Here is a 15,367-nt window from a genome sequence, read left to right as displayed (position 1 = left end):
AGTATTGGATGAAAACACTACTTTTAAACCAAAGAAATCACTCGTGATTGGTTGGCAGATGCCACTAGGCCTAGGCTATTGGTTACCCTGGGTCATCATAACCACAACCTATATTATATATATATATATATATATATATATATATATATATATATATATATATATATATATGGTATATATATATCTGTTGTGGTTATGATTAGCTATGATGCTGTATATTCATGTCATTGTTATCCTATCAATGACACACATTTATTGAGGAAGGAAAATTTGCAAGGAACGTTGTATCAAACAAGAGCTTTATTTTCAAAATCAGAGTAAGTACAAGACGTTAAAAAATAAACAAAATGGCAGCATTCAGTCAAAGACAAACAGTAGTTGCCTATACATTCTCTAGTGCAAGAGAGATGTGCAGGATACAAAACTAAACAAAAGCAAATAAGCACTGTATTTTAGTCCTACAGCTCCATGAAGTGCATGCTTGCGGTCTCTGAGCTGTGGGGAGCAGGCGGCATCGGACCGACATGCAGTCATCTGTGGTGGGTTGCCCTGTACTTTGGATCTGCCTCAAGCCTTGATTGCAGCCTAGCACATATGGCCCTTTTCCACTACCCTTTTTCAGCTCACTTCAGCTCGCTTCAGCTCACTTCAGCCCGACACGGCTCGCATTTCGACTACCTTAAAACAGCACGACTCAGCTCGCTTCAGCTCTGCTTAGCCCCCAAAACTCGCACGGTTTTGGAGTGGGGCTGAAGCGAGCCAAACCGAGCTGAGTGAGGCTGGGGGCGTGAGCAGACACTCCCCTGTGCACTGATTGGTGAGGAGGAGTGTCCTCACACGCCCCGCGAGCACGCTGAGATCTGTAAACCCGGAAGAAGGAGAATTACGAATTACGAGAATTTCTGAAGCCTTATGCGCCTCGTCTCATCTATACGCTCTTGCCAGTATCTGTTGGCATTGTCGGTGACAACAAGCCACAGCACCAAGACCAGCAACACTAACGACACCATGTCCTCCATGTTTATTGTTTACTATCCGGGCTGTGAGACTATCGCTTAAAAGATCACTGATGTCACTGTTTGCGCCGCTTAACGACATCACGTGACGTCCACCCACTTTCGCTAACTCCACCCAATGTGTCCACCCACTTCCAGCCAGCACGGTTCAGCGCGGTTGTAGTCGAAATGCAACTCCAACAGCCCCGCTCAGCTCGACTCAGCCCAACTCAGCACGGCACAGCTCAGCCGCGTTTGTAGTGGAAAAGCGGCAATAGTTCGCTCCGGGTTACGGGACGGCGGAGGCTTAACGATCCACCCAGACACCCCATCCACCACCCCATTTTCCTCATCCGACATCAGGTCTACGGTAGCACACTGCCATACATCCATCTCGTCCATAGCAAGGACACCTCGTCTCGCATCAAACAGCTGTAAAAACGATCGATAAAGAGAATAAGTACTGAGCAATGCACTGCGTATGGACACAACACATGAAAAACACTGAAAAAAAAGTCACATTGACCAAAACTGAAAAATCTTACCCTCTTTCTTCTGGAGCGACTACGAGCCGGCTACTTCATTGCTTCCGCCTGCAACGAAAGATCAGGCTGCTGGTACCTGTAGCTCCTGCGTAAGGTTTCGTAATATGTCTTGCAGGCAGCTAGAAAAACAAATGAGAGTACGATTAACAACGTAGCAGTAGGCTAAGCTTAATAAGGGAAAGGAAGAAGGGAAGTGTAGACAGCAGAGAAAGGACAGTATAGGCTACCATAATATTTAGTGAAATAGTTGTTACTTACACACAATGTTGTCTTTGTCAGCATCATGAAGATTTGGATTTGTCGACAAAGCCCGCACTAAATAGCTTGTCATGGCTTCGTTATGAGGCAAAGTTAGTCTGTGCAAACAAGATGGCTACAGTTAGGATCAGGCTAGGATCTGCATCTATTAACGTATCTCATACAGAATGAAAGCATATTCTTTAAATCTTACCCTTGCGCCGGCTCGTATCGCCTAGTGTTTGTCTCCGAGTTGTGAAGACGGCGTACTGTTTCCTGTGAAAAGAACAAAACAACGTTTTTAAGTCACTTGTCCCTCATAGCTAGCTACTGGCTACTTTTAGCTTGGGCTAGCTGCTATGCTTACTTTTACCGGTAGGCTATTTAGCTTAGCTAGCAGACACTGGACAAATTCTTACCGCAATCATGGGACTCTGCACCCATCTTTTCTTCCTGGAGTTTGCGTTTTCCCCAAAGTTACGTCCCTCCAAAGCAGTCAATCTGTCTTCCACGGTGTTGAATCTGTCGTCCATAGAGTTGAATCTGTCAGTTACGAACGTAGTCAGCTCTGCAATCTGACGAGACAACCCACTGAGAGCAGACAGCAGTTTTCTCTCATCGGTCTGCAGACTTCCCGACACAGGTCCATCGCGTCCAGACACAGGAGTCGACGGAGAGTAGAACGCGAGGCGCCGTCCAGCCATTGAAGATCACCAAGCAGCAAAAATCCCAGAAACCAAGAGAAAGTTCCGGAGCACATGAAAACTACGGTACCTGGTAAGCTACGGTACACCTGTTTATACTGTATGAGCCACGCCCATGACCGCCTGGTCCTGGTCCAATCACATGCGAGGTTATTGTTATACGGTACATGCTCGCATGTTTGTGATATAAACCATTTTGGATATTTTTTTTAATATAGAAGTATGAAGTTCCTGCTTACTGACTGAATTAAACAATTCAATTATAAGTAATTTCAAGATTCCCCTGAAATAAACACAGAGGCCACAGATTAGGCTTCTTTTAACAGCAGTTTGAGATGGCTATGATTTTTTTAAACTATAGTTTCACAATCTTTTCATACTCAAATGGTCATGTTAACGATGGCCTATTCACAGTGTTCAAACTATGCCGATATTTTCGGGGGGTCCCTTTTTTCCCTTGGGGGGGTGCTTGTGCTTGCGCTTGTCTCAGAGTGCGGATCTCCAAACACATGAGAAGCCTATCTTACGCACATATCACGCGGACTCCACACCTCCACACACGCATCGCGTCTGAAGTCATAACTCATCAGGGGAAATCATGTCCGCATTGGCATGTTCAAAAAACAACCTCGCATCAGCAATGATATCAATGGGAACATTACCAATGGTAACAATGGGAAAATTCTGGGGACACAAACTAGAAAGGAAGTGTGTTGGCACTGTTGGCACACTTCCTTTCTACTAGTTTGTGTCCCCAACCTGGCAGCAGTAGTCGTTGTCATATCGGTTTATTTTATTTTTGATGTGAACACAACACTTCGGATATGCAAATGCTTCCCGTTACACACGATTGCTATGTCAATAAACATCATTTTGCCAATATTTTAGAGACCCCCCCAACATTTCCCAAATCATGTTTTCAAGGGATCTCATGTTTGTTTCAGGGGATCTCGGATCCCCCGAGTACCCCCGTAGTTCGAACGGTGCCTATTCACTCTGCCATGGACATATTCATGCACTGACTGTGGTCATTTGACTGGTCTCATACTAAAATGGCCATGCTAATGATGGCCTGTTCACTCTGACATGGACATATTCATGCACTGAGTATGGTCGTTTGAGGTGTCGAATGTGGGCATTTGCATGCATTGTAATTTATTGCATGGATATGAATTTAAATGTGTGTTTTACATTTGCATAGGATGAGTATGTGACTGAAGAGGGGGAAAGCCTTGCTGAGGAGCAGAGTGAAGCCTGTCCAGACATACAAGATGGAGAGGGGCATGGAAGTGATCAGTCCAGAAGTGAAAAACCAGAAGACTTGATGACATTTCTGGCCATGATGCTTTTGTCATGGCAATCAGCCTTCAAGATTTCTGATAACGCCATCACATCGCTTCTTCTGTGCATCAAATAGTTTGTTTGGATACTTGGAAATGTTCTCTGTGTTAATTCCCTCACTGCCTTTTCCAGCAATATTCCAGCAATATACAGGTTTTGTACTGTTGCTATTATTGATAGACATATACCCTTGGCTGCTACTTTCACAGTACACTGTTGAAACACATTATTGTTGCATTCATGTCTTTGTTATTTTTAGTACTAGTAAAAGTTTTTCATCTCACTGTGTACTATGTATGGCTTAAATGACAATAAACCTTCTTGACTTGACTTGTGTGCAGCAACTCAGTTTTAAAAAGCTTACAATTCTACAATTCTTACAATTAAGTTAATACCTTTTAGTAAAATGTTACCTGGGAACTCCCCCTGCTATCCTGATTTGCATTTGTATAGCCTTCCCTAGGCTTAGGGGAAGGGGGGTCATGGGGGACAACTGCCAAAGCAAGTTACACGTCCATTTCCGACAATTCACGGCAGTTTTCAGTGTTGCCTGCAAATTGCTGTAAATTGTCATAAACCTGAGGCTACGTTTACATTACGTCGAATCAGTGGATCATCAGATTAACGTTCTTAAAACGATTCGCGTTTACACTAAAACCGTTAGCCGTGCACACAGCAACACCAATACACGGATACGCTCGGCTCCGCAGGCATCCTGCGCTCCAAATCACTCCGCCCTGAACAGCGAGTGCCCTCTGGAGGGTGCGCACTCCGGCCCTGCACAGCTCACACAGCGCGCGAGTGAAGTGAACAAGCTGTGATTCGGGACTGAGCCGCTGTGTGTGTGATCCCAGCGCATATCACTTACTACTTGCAAGTGGAAGGATGGCAAGCCTAAAGACAATCATAACTACACAATGGGCAGTATTTGCATCAGTATTTGCAGTATTTTCATACTTTTATACTCTTTAATGAAAGGTGATACAAGGCGGAAGTCCGCGCTGTTTTTCAGCAGTCGCGTCACATGACCAACGCCAGCGAATCAGGAAGGTGGATGTCACAGTGACGTTGTCCAATGAGGATGCCAGCTAGAGCTCAGCACAGCGTATTCGCGTATCTCAATGTTTACACAGCACCGGACCAGATACAATCTGGATTGAATACGTGGACCCTGGCGGATTCCCGTTTCCCGGCTTTTCCAGGTGGTTTAATGTAAACGGACAGTGCATCCGCGAAGAAAACGAGACAGATACGGTCTAATGTAAACGTAGCCTGAAATTCCACAGAAATCTACAGTCCCGTTTGCTCCCGTAAATCCCACTTTTCATGCAGTGTCATTTCTGCCGCGCATTAAGCTGGAATGCTGAGAAATTAAATGAAACGTCACTGCATGATAACTAGGCTATGTGTTTAAATTCCACTTGTGCAAAAATGCTCAGCCTTCGTCCCAACAGTTTAGTAGCCTATCTTAACTTTTGTCATTAGATGTGTAAAATAGCGTAAATTATAAACCAAGTTTCACTAGTTCGCCCTTGAGTGCTTGGTGTACAGTAAGCATGTTTGGCATGTCAGCTGGCCTCGGTACCTGGATGCTTTCAGCGGAGATCATACGGGATGAGATCCGCTTCACACACCCCCTATAGAGGAATTGCAGCTGGGTGCTCTAGTGAAATGGAGGAGAAGGGGGAGGTGGTGGGACAATTCGAGAAGACTTCGCGCATGACAGGTGAAAGGAGCAGGAGGGATTAAATCTCCGGGAAGGCGGGAGCAGGTAATGACAGCTGTCAATCACTCCGCAGGCTTCCTCCCGAACTACGTTTATACAAACAACATTTATTTTAAATACCGAAATCACGCACAGCCACTTCACCTCTCTAACTTAAATCCTGGAAGTGTGCGAGAGAATACTGTGCAGTTTAATGATCTCGTTATCAGCTGAATCGGCATGAGCTAGAATATTAATGTTATAAATTAAGTTGGGATATTTATTAATAACTAACATAACCAGACTAACTGTCTTCACCTACAAAACAACAGCAGTGTCTGTACAAAAAATTAAGTGACGGGGCATGCCAAACAAACTGTGCAATTGCAATTTTTTTTTAACAGCTGCATGGAGGAAAGGAGGTGAGAGGAGAAATTGGCGCATCTGCTCAAGTTTGTGGCGTGCAATTATCAACTCGTATGCGTTCAATTGTCTCTGTTATTAGTTAGCAATAGAGGTAATTTGCTATCACCAAATCGCCGATTATCAACGAAAGGAGAGGGAGAGATGGCGGGCGCACATGTTTTGGCGGCCACTGACAAAGCCTACTTCAGTGTTATGCTGCCCCCATGGCTGCAAGTTGTAACTGCACCCTTACCGCAGCTTACCGCGAGGGCCCCTACCGTTCTGCGGCAGACAGGCGAGCATTCTGAGTATGTCACTAGCGGTACATTACTGGTGCCCCGTGTGAGGCGATTGGTTTGTTGACTTCTTGAATATTGTTGCAACAACAGATAAATTATCAGTTTGATTAACTGCCAAGGTATATCCCCAGGTGTGTTAAACGGTTAACAGTAGCGTGATAACCATATCACAAAATACCAATAACCTATTCATAACTTAGGATAAGAGATAGCATTTCCAAACAAAAACAAACTTTATTGATTAATTGATTACGTAGTTAATATTAATTAATTAATTAATTAATTAATTAATTAATTAATTACATAATATCCAATCTAAGTAAAATGGCATCCCCTCGTGTCTCAGAAATTGAAGACAACGCTCAAAACCTGTCTCTCCTTGAGGTCATCGCAGACCTCATTCACTGCTCTGCCTCCGAAAAGGCAAACATTAGGAACACGCATAAGAGTGAATGCCAAAACAACATAGATATCTTGAACAAACATATGAGAGATCCAAAAGGAACAACTATTAGTGTCCAAGCGGCACTAGGTAAGCTATTCCTGTCATACTTCCAAAATACTGATTCAGAAATCAGACGCCTCCACGGAGAGGTTGACAGGCTGACCACCAGCAACGTCGAGCTGGCAGCTGATAACAATGATTTACATAGGGAGCATGAGCTCTTGAAGAACTCCTTTGATGATTGCGCCAAAAGGATAGAGAAAGCCGAAAAGGCTGCCAAGAGGGCTGCCGAGGAGCAGACCCCCCAAGAAGGGCGCGAGGGGCATGAAAGACCCCCAACAATGCACCGAAGCTCAGAGCGGGAAGAGGCGTCCGAACCGGACACCGTGGAGTACCTGGTCAAGGACCGGACACCCCGCCAAACTCCATCAACTTTCTACACGACTCCTTCGTCGTTTAGCCAGGATGGAGCCGTACTGTGCTCATTCCGAGCCCAGAACCATAGCACACCCAGGTCAGTGTGCTACAGTATCTCTGATCCATCATCGGATGAATCAGGCTACGAATCTAGTGCGAAATGGGAGCAATACCAGCATAGCTTCGATAGTGAGTACTCAGGAGAGCCAAGAAGGCCGCACAAGGATGTGCACCAAACCCTTCGCTGACGGCAAATTGACCTACTTGCCAAAGATGTCGAGCGATTCGATCCTGACAACAAAAGAACGAATGTAAATGATTATTTACGAGAAATTGACCGATGCCTGATGGACCTGCCGAAAACCACAACGCGAGAGAAACTTAAATTGATCTGGAAGACCTCCAGTAGCAGCGTTCGTGCCTTTTTAGAGATGCTACCCCCAAACGTTCACGATAGTTATTCAAAACTTCGCAATTACATGAGGGAAGAATATGCGCCGTACACGGATGAAACCTCCATGACATTGTGTGCATTACAAATTAAACAAAAACGGTCTGAGGCACCTTGTGAATATTATAGATGGCTATGTACTGCCTATTTCCAGGGTAGTAGTGCACCAGGCTTGGAAGAAGATAGAGGCTTCAAATCCCTCTTCTTACATAACCTCCACCCAAGCATGCGGACTCAAGTCACACTGATGTGTCGACAAGGGTTCTACTCAATGAGGGAAATTAGGCAACTAGCCCAAATGACCTGGGAAACCATTGCCAAAACCACAAACAGAAATGATGATGAACCCAGAGTCCTTGGTCTCCAGGGTGCAGACAGGCCCCTGCTAGCCTTAGAAGGAGGTGAAGCTCCAAAAGGGGGACCCCCCTGGAGAAATCCCGGTCTGAACCACCCCTTGCCGAGCCATCACCACGGTGAGTGGAAGAATCGGCAAGGTAAGGCCAGGAGAGACCGAGGGCGAGGCCACAGTGACCATGGCAACCGCTCATCAGATGAAAATGGTCATAAGGAACAAGGCGGTTGGCAGCAAGACCATCATCCCCGCTCTGGCCAGAGACGGCAGGAGCGCAAAGACCGTAGCTCTAAACGTAGGGGTAGAGGTGACCGACACAGTGACTCAGACCAACCTGGTGAGTTCCGCTCAGAGCTGGACTCTTTGAAAGCCCAGTTGGCTGAGATTAAAGAACTGTTATAAAAGAGGTCAGACCCCTCAACAGATAAATTGAAGCAAGCGTAAAAGGACAAAAGGCCTACTACGACCGAAAAGCCTCCCATCACGAATATCAAATAGGCGACAAAGTCCTACATTTTAACTTTACCAAGCCGGTAGGAGTCTCAAAAAAAAAAAAGTTCCTACCACACTGGTCAGGGCCTTTCGATCGTGGGAAAACTGTCCCCCGTCGTGTATCGCATTAGGACATCCAGGCCTAATCAAACACCCTCATATCGATGGATCCATAGCCATCAAATCAAGCCCTTTGAACAGTTTTCACTCCAAAAAGGGGGGTACAATAGTTAGGCCCATCCTGTCCACCTAGCTTGTACGCCTCACTCACCCATAAGCGTACACTGACATTCCCAGTCACATTCACCAACCCAATACCTTTCCAGAAGATTAGGCTTACTAACCCAAGCACTAATACTTCTTTTCTTCCTTCATTCCTTCTCTTCTTTTGTTTCTATGCATAGGAAATTAAACACTACATGTTTCATGTTAATGTTTAATTTTTTTTATAGATGTGATTTTGACCTAGTTTGATAGTGTGATTATATGCCCAAATGCCTATAGCCTGATTATATGCCCAAATGCCTCTGCCTCCAACCGTCTTACTGGGACTCATGAGTTTACACAGTTTTCACTGGATACCGTGGACTGTACAGAGAAAAACCACCTCAAAGACTATGGACATGCGGACTGTACTGTACTGTGCTCTCAGTGCTATGACTCCGTCACACCCCTGAGACCAAAAGGGGAATGTAGGTACTGCCTGTCTCATCTTTTAGGACTACAAATCCCATCAACCACCTTCCGCGGTGACCTACGTCATGGCTGGGCGGGATCACCTACGTCACTTCCTCCATGATCCTATAAGTGACCCAGAAATCCGCCATTCTTTCTCTTTTGGCGCCGCATGAACTCATCGCATGGACACAAGGAGGCCTGCTCATCAGAGCACCCAAGATAAGACATCTTTCTTGCAAGTAGAAGAGATTTAGCGCATTTTTTTTGTTTACCACTGGCCACGGTAGAACTCCAGAATCGCACGATCTAACTCAGATTGAGTTACAACCGGTTTTTCATTTGTTCATTATAAGTAATGTTACGACTGCAGCCCAAAGCAGTTAATTTAAAGTTAGAAGCGACCGGATTCCTTCTGACTAAAGTGCTGTGCACATTGTTTGATCAGAGACTTTTCCTCACGAATGCTGAAGTTCGGGCCAAGGGTCCTCCTCTGTTTTTCCACGGAAACGACCCATGTGCTCCGGTGGACTCAGAAGTTTTGGAACATCTCTATAATCTTGCATAAGCAAGATACTGGAAGTAAGACTGGCATTTTTGGGCAAAAAGACTAGTCTTAGGAATTAGCTTTATGAAGTAGTGTGAATTTAAACTCAGGAACGGTTTAATTGTGTACACTGTAGACACTCAGGGTGTTGAATTAATTATTGTTCTATTTTGTTCTCTCATTGTTAACAGATAGGCTTTTGCATGCTCTCTATTCCTTCCTAACACCTTTAATTTCATTATTACACATATTTTGACGTCATCAAGATTTCAGTGGATTTAGTAATGTTATAAGCTAGTGGAGTTAGCTACCATGGCTAATTCTTTTGTTTCCACCACGTGGTCACCTCCCCCACACACAAACACACCTTAGATAACACTCCAAGGCCTGTTTTATTCCAAACTTTACGGCTCATTTTCCCGCGCTCACATTCAAACCCTCTTTGTCTCCTCCTTCCCATACCGCGCAGTCACGCACAGGACACACCCCTTTTGTTCTCCTTAACATCGCGAGGTAGAATTCTTTTGCCTTAGCTAGCAACCCAGGCTAGTCTTTTGTTTCAGGCCACACACACACACACACACACACACACACACACACACACACACACACACTCCCATGTACACACATACCTCACTGTTTGCTGCTGACCATTTGAAGATTTCAACTGCTATTATTCATTTTTATTTTTTTATAATAAATTCAATTAATTGTTAAACTGTGTCTGTGTTGCTTCCATATTTTTGAAGTCATCCAATCTCAAAGAATTCCAAAGTGTATATGAACGCCATTGGTTGTAGTATTTAGGTAATACGGTAGTGATCATAACAATTTGGAATATACCATAATTTAGCTGTTTGGTAATTTATTATTAAACACCAAAATTAATGGTATGATTCAATGAGACTGATTCAATGAGAATGATTCGATGAGACTGATTCAATGAGATTGATCACTTAAGACCAATAGCACCCTACATATACCTACAAAAGAGAGTGAAATGTTTGCTTGTTTAAATGTTGAGAAAAATCTACAATTTCCATGGGATATACTTACTTTTTCACATGACTATAATTGTATATTTTTGTATATTAATTGTATATTGTATATTTTGTACCTGTTAATATGTATATCATAAATATGTTTGGTATCCATCCATTATCTGCTTATCCTGTTTATGTTTGGTATTTCTGAGCTAAAACATCAAAAACAATACCAGTTATTCAGAGGTTTTCTGTATTGTAGCACAACACTGAAGACATCTAAACTGTTAAATAACACAGGGAACATGTATGGAATTATGTGGTAAACAAAAAAAGTGTTATCAAAAGTTAATTAGTGGAACTTCTTGCCTTCTTAATGTGTTTGAGATCAAACAGTAAATAGTAAATAATAAAAATACAGTAAATAGCTGTATTCCTCAACTGCAGTAATCCATATTGTGTCATGAACCACTCAACCAAGTTAAGACAAACAACATCCATCATTGCTTTAAGACATGAAATTACTTTTAATTAATAAAGAAAAAAACATTGATTTAGAAGGTGTGTCCAAACTTTTGACTGGTACTGTATATCTTTTTGGTGGTTCTGGTCCATGAGAAAGTAACAAGGCTAAAAAAATTTTTAATCAAATTTGGTAAATGCAGTGATAAAAAAAATGCATGCAAACCTGACAATCAGCGAAAGAATGCGAGAGACTCACCTTTCCATTGCACACCTGCTGTGAAAGTTCAGATGAGCACCACAGATGGGCTGCTAGTTTACACATCTTGCAGCGCAGACCCTGCTTCGAGTTCCCTAAAGAGAGAGGGGTGTGTGGGGATTTACTTCCAAATGTTTCAGAAATTTAAGGCAAATATAAAAATACCAACCAGTGAAAAATACAAAATCACTTTCAAGTGTGGGAATATTTTGAAGGTTAGCAACAATGATGTCACAGTAAAAGAATAAGTGGCACGACAATAAAAGGACTGCAGCTAAACACACAGTAAGGACTATATTTATTTTAGAATGTGTGCAACTGGGCTGTCCAAATTAACTTTAATGTATGAATACAAATTGAATTTTCATGAATTATAGAATAAGGCAGAAATAATTTAGTAGTCTAGAATTATTTAGCATTACTCAAAGGTAAAAAATGTGAATGCTTAATCTGCACCCATGTTAAAAGATTTTAGTTGCCCAACATATGTGCACACATGTCCTCAATGGTTTCCCTATGTGACCCTGGCAGTGTGACTAAAATCATCACAAGGACTAATTACCATGCACCTGTTCCAGATTAGAGCGCAATCACAGCAAATTGTGAAAAGGTGCTGTGAAATTGCGACTCTGAAAACACCATAGACTTTGCGAAGCATATGCGCAGTACCTAGTGTCTCATGTTACCAAGCCTGATATTGTGTTCTTGACTTTGTTTTCTGTTTCCTTGACCCTGCTTTACATTATGTCTGATATTCTGTTTGTGCCTCATATGACCCTTGCCCGTTTCCTGACTCTGTCTTCGCCACACGTTTTGATCTGTTTGCCTGCCTGTTTTCTAATAAACACTCTTCCTGCAATTATATCTGTCATCTGCTTCTTTACATGACAACTAAGTGAAAATGGGTCATCATTGGGGTCCTTTGGTACCAGAAGAGATAATCTATGAAGTTCTCCTTTTCCACTTTAAAAGTGGAAATTGATAGTAAAACAAGTGAAATTCATATTAAAATGTATGCAAAATGTCATAAAATGTTTTACTTAGGCTTGTACAATATAGATTTTTCCCTGCTTGTAAGTTTTTATTTTAAAAATTGCAATAAACAATTCAACTGTCAATAACCAATATCCTAAAAATAAACAGAAAAGAAAAAAAAACATTTCAAGTTTAAGGAGTAAAGAATATAAGTGCAATAATATTATGAACTGTACAATTGCACACTAAAATTATCTTATGCTTATATTATGCTTCTTTCAGTGTTTTGGGAAGGTTTCTCCCTTCAGTCTCCTCTTCAGGAGTAAACATCACATATTTTGATAAATAGGATGATAAATTCATTTTATCATTATATCACAAAGCTTAGTTTTACAGTTACTTAATGTAGCCAGTGAAATGTATTTCACTCAGCGATGTCATGTTGATATAAAACGGATTAACTTAGTATTTTTTATTTATTTTAGAGTTGACAGTTAACAACCAAGTGCTGACTCATCTGTAAAAATTTGTATCCTGAGTAAGCATGTATAGTACCTGCTATCAATTGCTTGCACTGCTGGCAGACAGTGGGCCGGCGAAACACATATTCCAAGAAATAGTGCATTTTCTGTTGGCGCAGCTGAGGAGGGGGAGGAGTGTTGGAGTTAATTGACAGGGATGGGCTTGATGAAGGTGACCGTGAAGAGAGAGACGGGTTCGGACTGATGGATGGGGACCTGTCAAGGGTCAAAGAGCAGTCACAAAAGGCAGACTCAGTGATGGAGGATGGAGCCTCAGTAGTGATGATACTGTCAGGGGGCAGGGTCTCAAATTTTGACTGCTGGAAGAAGTTCTCGACACTTTTACTCCGCATTACTGACTTGAATGAAAGGGAGCGCTTCAGTTTCTGGATCTGGAGAAAACAGAATGGGGGGAGGGGAGAGATAAAAAGAGAAAGATGGAGGGAGGGAGGGAAATCATATTCAGGATATCTTTTAGCCAGGCAGTGCTGGTTAAAACAGTAAATTACCATCTGCTGGAGTTGGGAACAGCTCTTTTCTGGCTCACGTCTTAACTCACTGATCAATGTGTAAATGTTAGTAGGTGACTTCTTTATACATACGTAAAGCTTGGTGTTCCATTCTGAGCCCCCCGTATACTACCTTTGGATGCAGTTTTATGTAAACATAGTGTTAGCTTTCACTATTATAAAGATGTCACACAGCTACGTTTCAGCAAACCAGATGACAAATACTTTTGATAACTTGTGCAACTGGAGTTTTTACCACAGACAAATTGTAAAGTTAAAATGTTTAGGCTTATTCTGACACAAATGCCCATGTGCTGCACTGCATATACAGTATAGCCTGGGAAATCCCATGCTGCTTTGCACAATCATTCCGATCTGAAAAGACAGCATGGAAACTATGGTCTAAAGGCTCGCCTGAGTTAGGGAGCCAATCAGAGAGTGGGGAGGGGTGGAAAGACGGTGACGCGTACTACTCGACAAACGGAATCTTGTAGTTTATTTGGGACTGTTTACGGATCACATTTAACATGGCGGCGAGCGATATGAACCAAACTTTCGATCAAGCTTTAGACACTGTTCTGAATAGTTTAGAGCGAAAGTTTGTTTTAAAACGGCAGTAATCGTTTGGTGCCATTGTTTTCCTATTTTTGTTTTGCCTTCTCTTTCCTTCTCTTCGTCGTCGCTCTAACTACGTCACCGGGTACAACTGCCATGATTGGCCATGGGCCATGATTGGCCATACGCCAAATGATAGACATTCGCAACGTCCAATGAACGTCCAATCAACGGCCGTTGACAATCGTAAACCACACCTCCCCTATGAGAAATTCAATAGGCGGATTCCAGACCATATTTCACTTGTGATACGGTCTGGTGTTAACCAGACTACTGCATATACTGTTTGATATTCAAATATGTATATTTTCCAATATAATTCTTCATTTTATTATGGCACATTTTTATATCTTGGTGGTGACCAAATGCTGTGTGTGTTGTGTCCCAATGTACTCTGATTACTAATTCCCCTTATAAAGTGACAGACTGTGAGAGAGATTAAAAAGAAAAAAAACCTGAAAGACAAGTTGCAAATTGCAACTTCATTATTGATTTTAAAACCCAAAACAATTATTTCAAGCCCGCATGCATGTATTCTCTCTCTCTCTCTCTCTCTCTCTCTCTCTCTCTCTCACTGCACTGCAGCTGCTTTTGAAGATGAGGATCTAAAAATAGTCAGAGATGTACGGATAAATTAATGATAGCATGGCAAGCTTTTTAAATTGTGCACGTGCATTCACACACACACACACACACACACACACACACACACGAGTGTGTGAAACGAATCCTAAGAAGCTGAAGGTTTAATCCACTCTAATCTTCTTCTACAATCCTGAAATATAAAAACAATAGGAGGGTTATTTTACCATACACTCAATGTGGCACCTGCAAGCTCAGTGATCGGTGTGTTGCACACACACACACACACACACACACACACACACACACACACACACACACACACACACACACTCTCTCACTTTCTTTCTTGCTCAGACAAAAGCCTTCAATGACATCAAAATGAACCAAGTAACCCAGATAGCAAAAATCTATATAAAAATCCAGATGGCCCAATAATACTCTCATAATACTATCCATTCATCCATCCATTCATTATCTGTAGCTCCTTATCCTGTTCTACAGGGTCGCAGGCAAGCTGGAGCCTATCCCAGCTGACTATGGGCGAGAGGCAGGGTACACCCTGGACAAGTCGCCAGGTCATCGCAGGGCTGACACAGAGACAAACAACCATTCACACTCACATTCACACCTACAGTCAATTTAGAGTCTCATAATACTATTTAATAAAAAATTCATTCTTAGAAGAAAAGGATTCTTCACTGTATAATTAATGGTTCCAAGAGTCCTAAAAAAAAGTTCTACCTAAATGAGTATTTCCCTTTTGATAAAGCAGGAACTCTTAGGATTCTAAAGAGAGGCAAATGAAAGAACCCTTAAAAGGTGAAGTATTATACCCCTTTTCGACAAGT

At 42.4% G+C, this 15,367-nt stretch overlaps 1 protein-coding gene across 1 annotated transcript in view; it reads right to left on the bottom strand.

Annotated features, from left to right (window-relative positions):
* The window catches only part of LOC132897493 (SH3 and cysteine-rich domain-containing protein 2-like), a 191,115-nt gene that overhangs the window by 89,379 nt on the left and 86,369 nt on the right, over positions 1-15,367 (bottom strand). The window contains exons 2-3 of the mRNA XM_060938764.1: positions 12,845-13,202; positions 11,315-11,409 (exon numbers count right to left, since the gene is read on the bottom strand). Coding sequence (XP_060794747.1) covers positions 11,315-11,409; positions 12,845-13,202 — 453 coding nt within the window. The remainder of the gene's footprint in view (positions 1-11,314; positions 11,410-12,844; positions 13,203-15,367) is intronic.

The sequence above is a fragment of the Neoarius graeffei genome, chromosome 14 (genome assembly GCF_027579695.1).
Source record: "Neoarius graeffei isolate fNeoGra1 chromosome 14, fNeoGra1.pri, whole genome shotgun sequence".
Lineage (NCBI taxonomy): Eukaryota > Metazoa > Chordata > Actinopteri > Siluriformes > Ariidae > Neoarius > Neoarius graeffei.
This window is presented reverse-complemented; position numbering and strand designations above follow the sequence as displayed.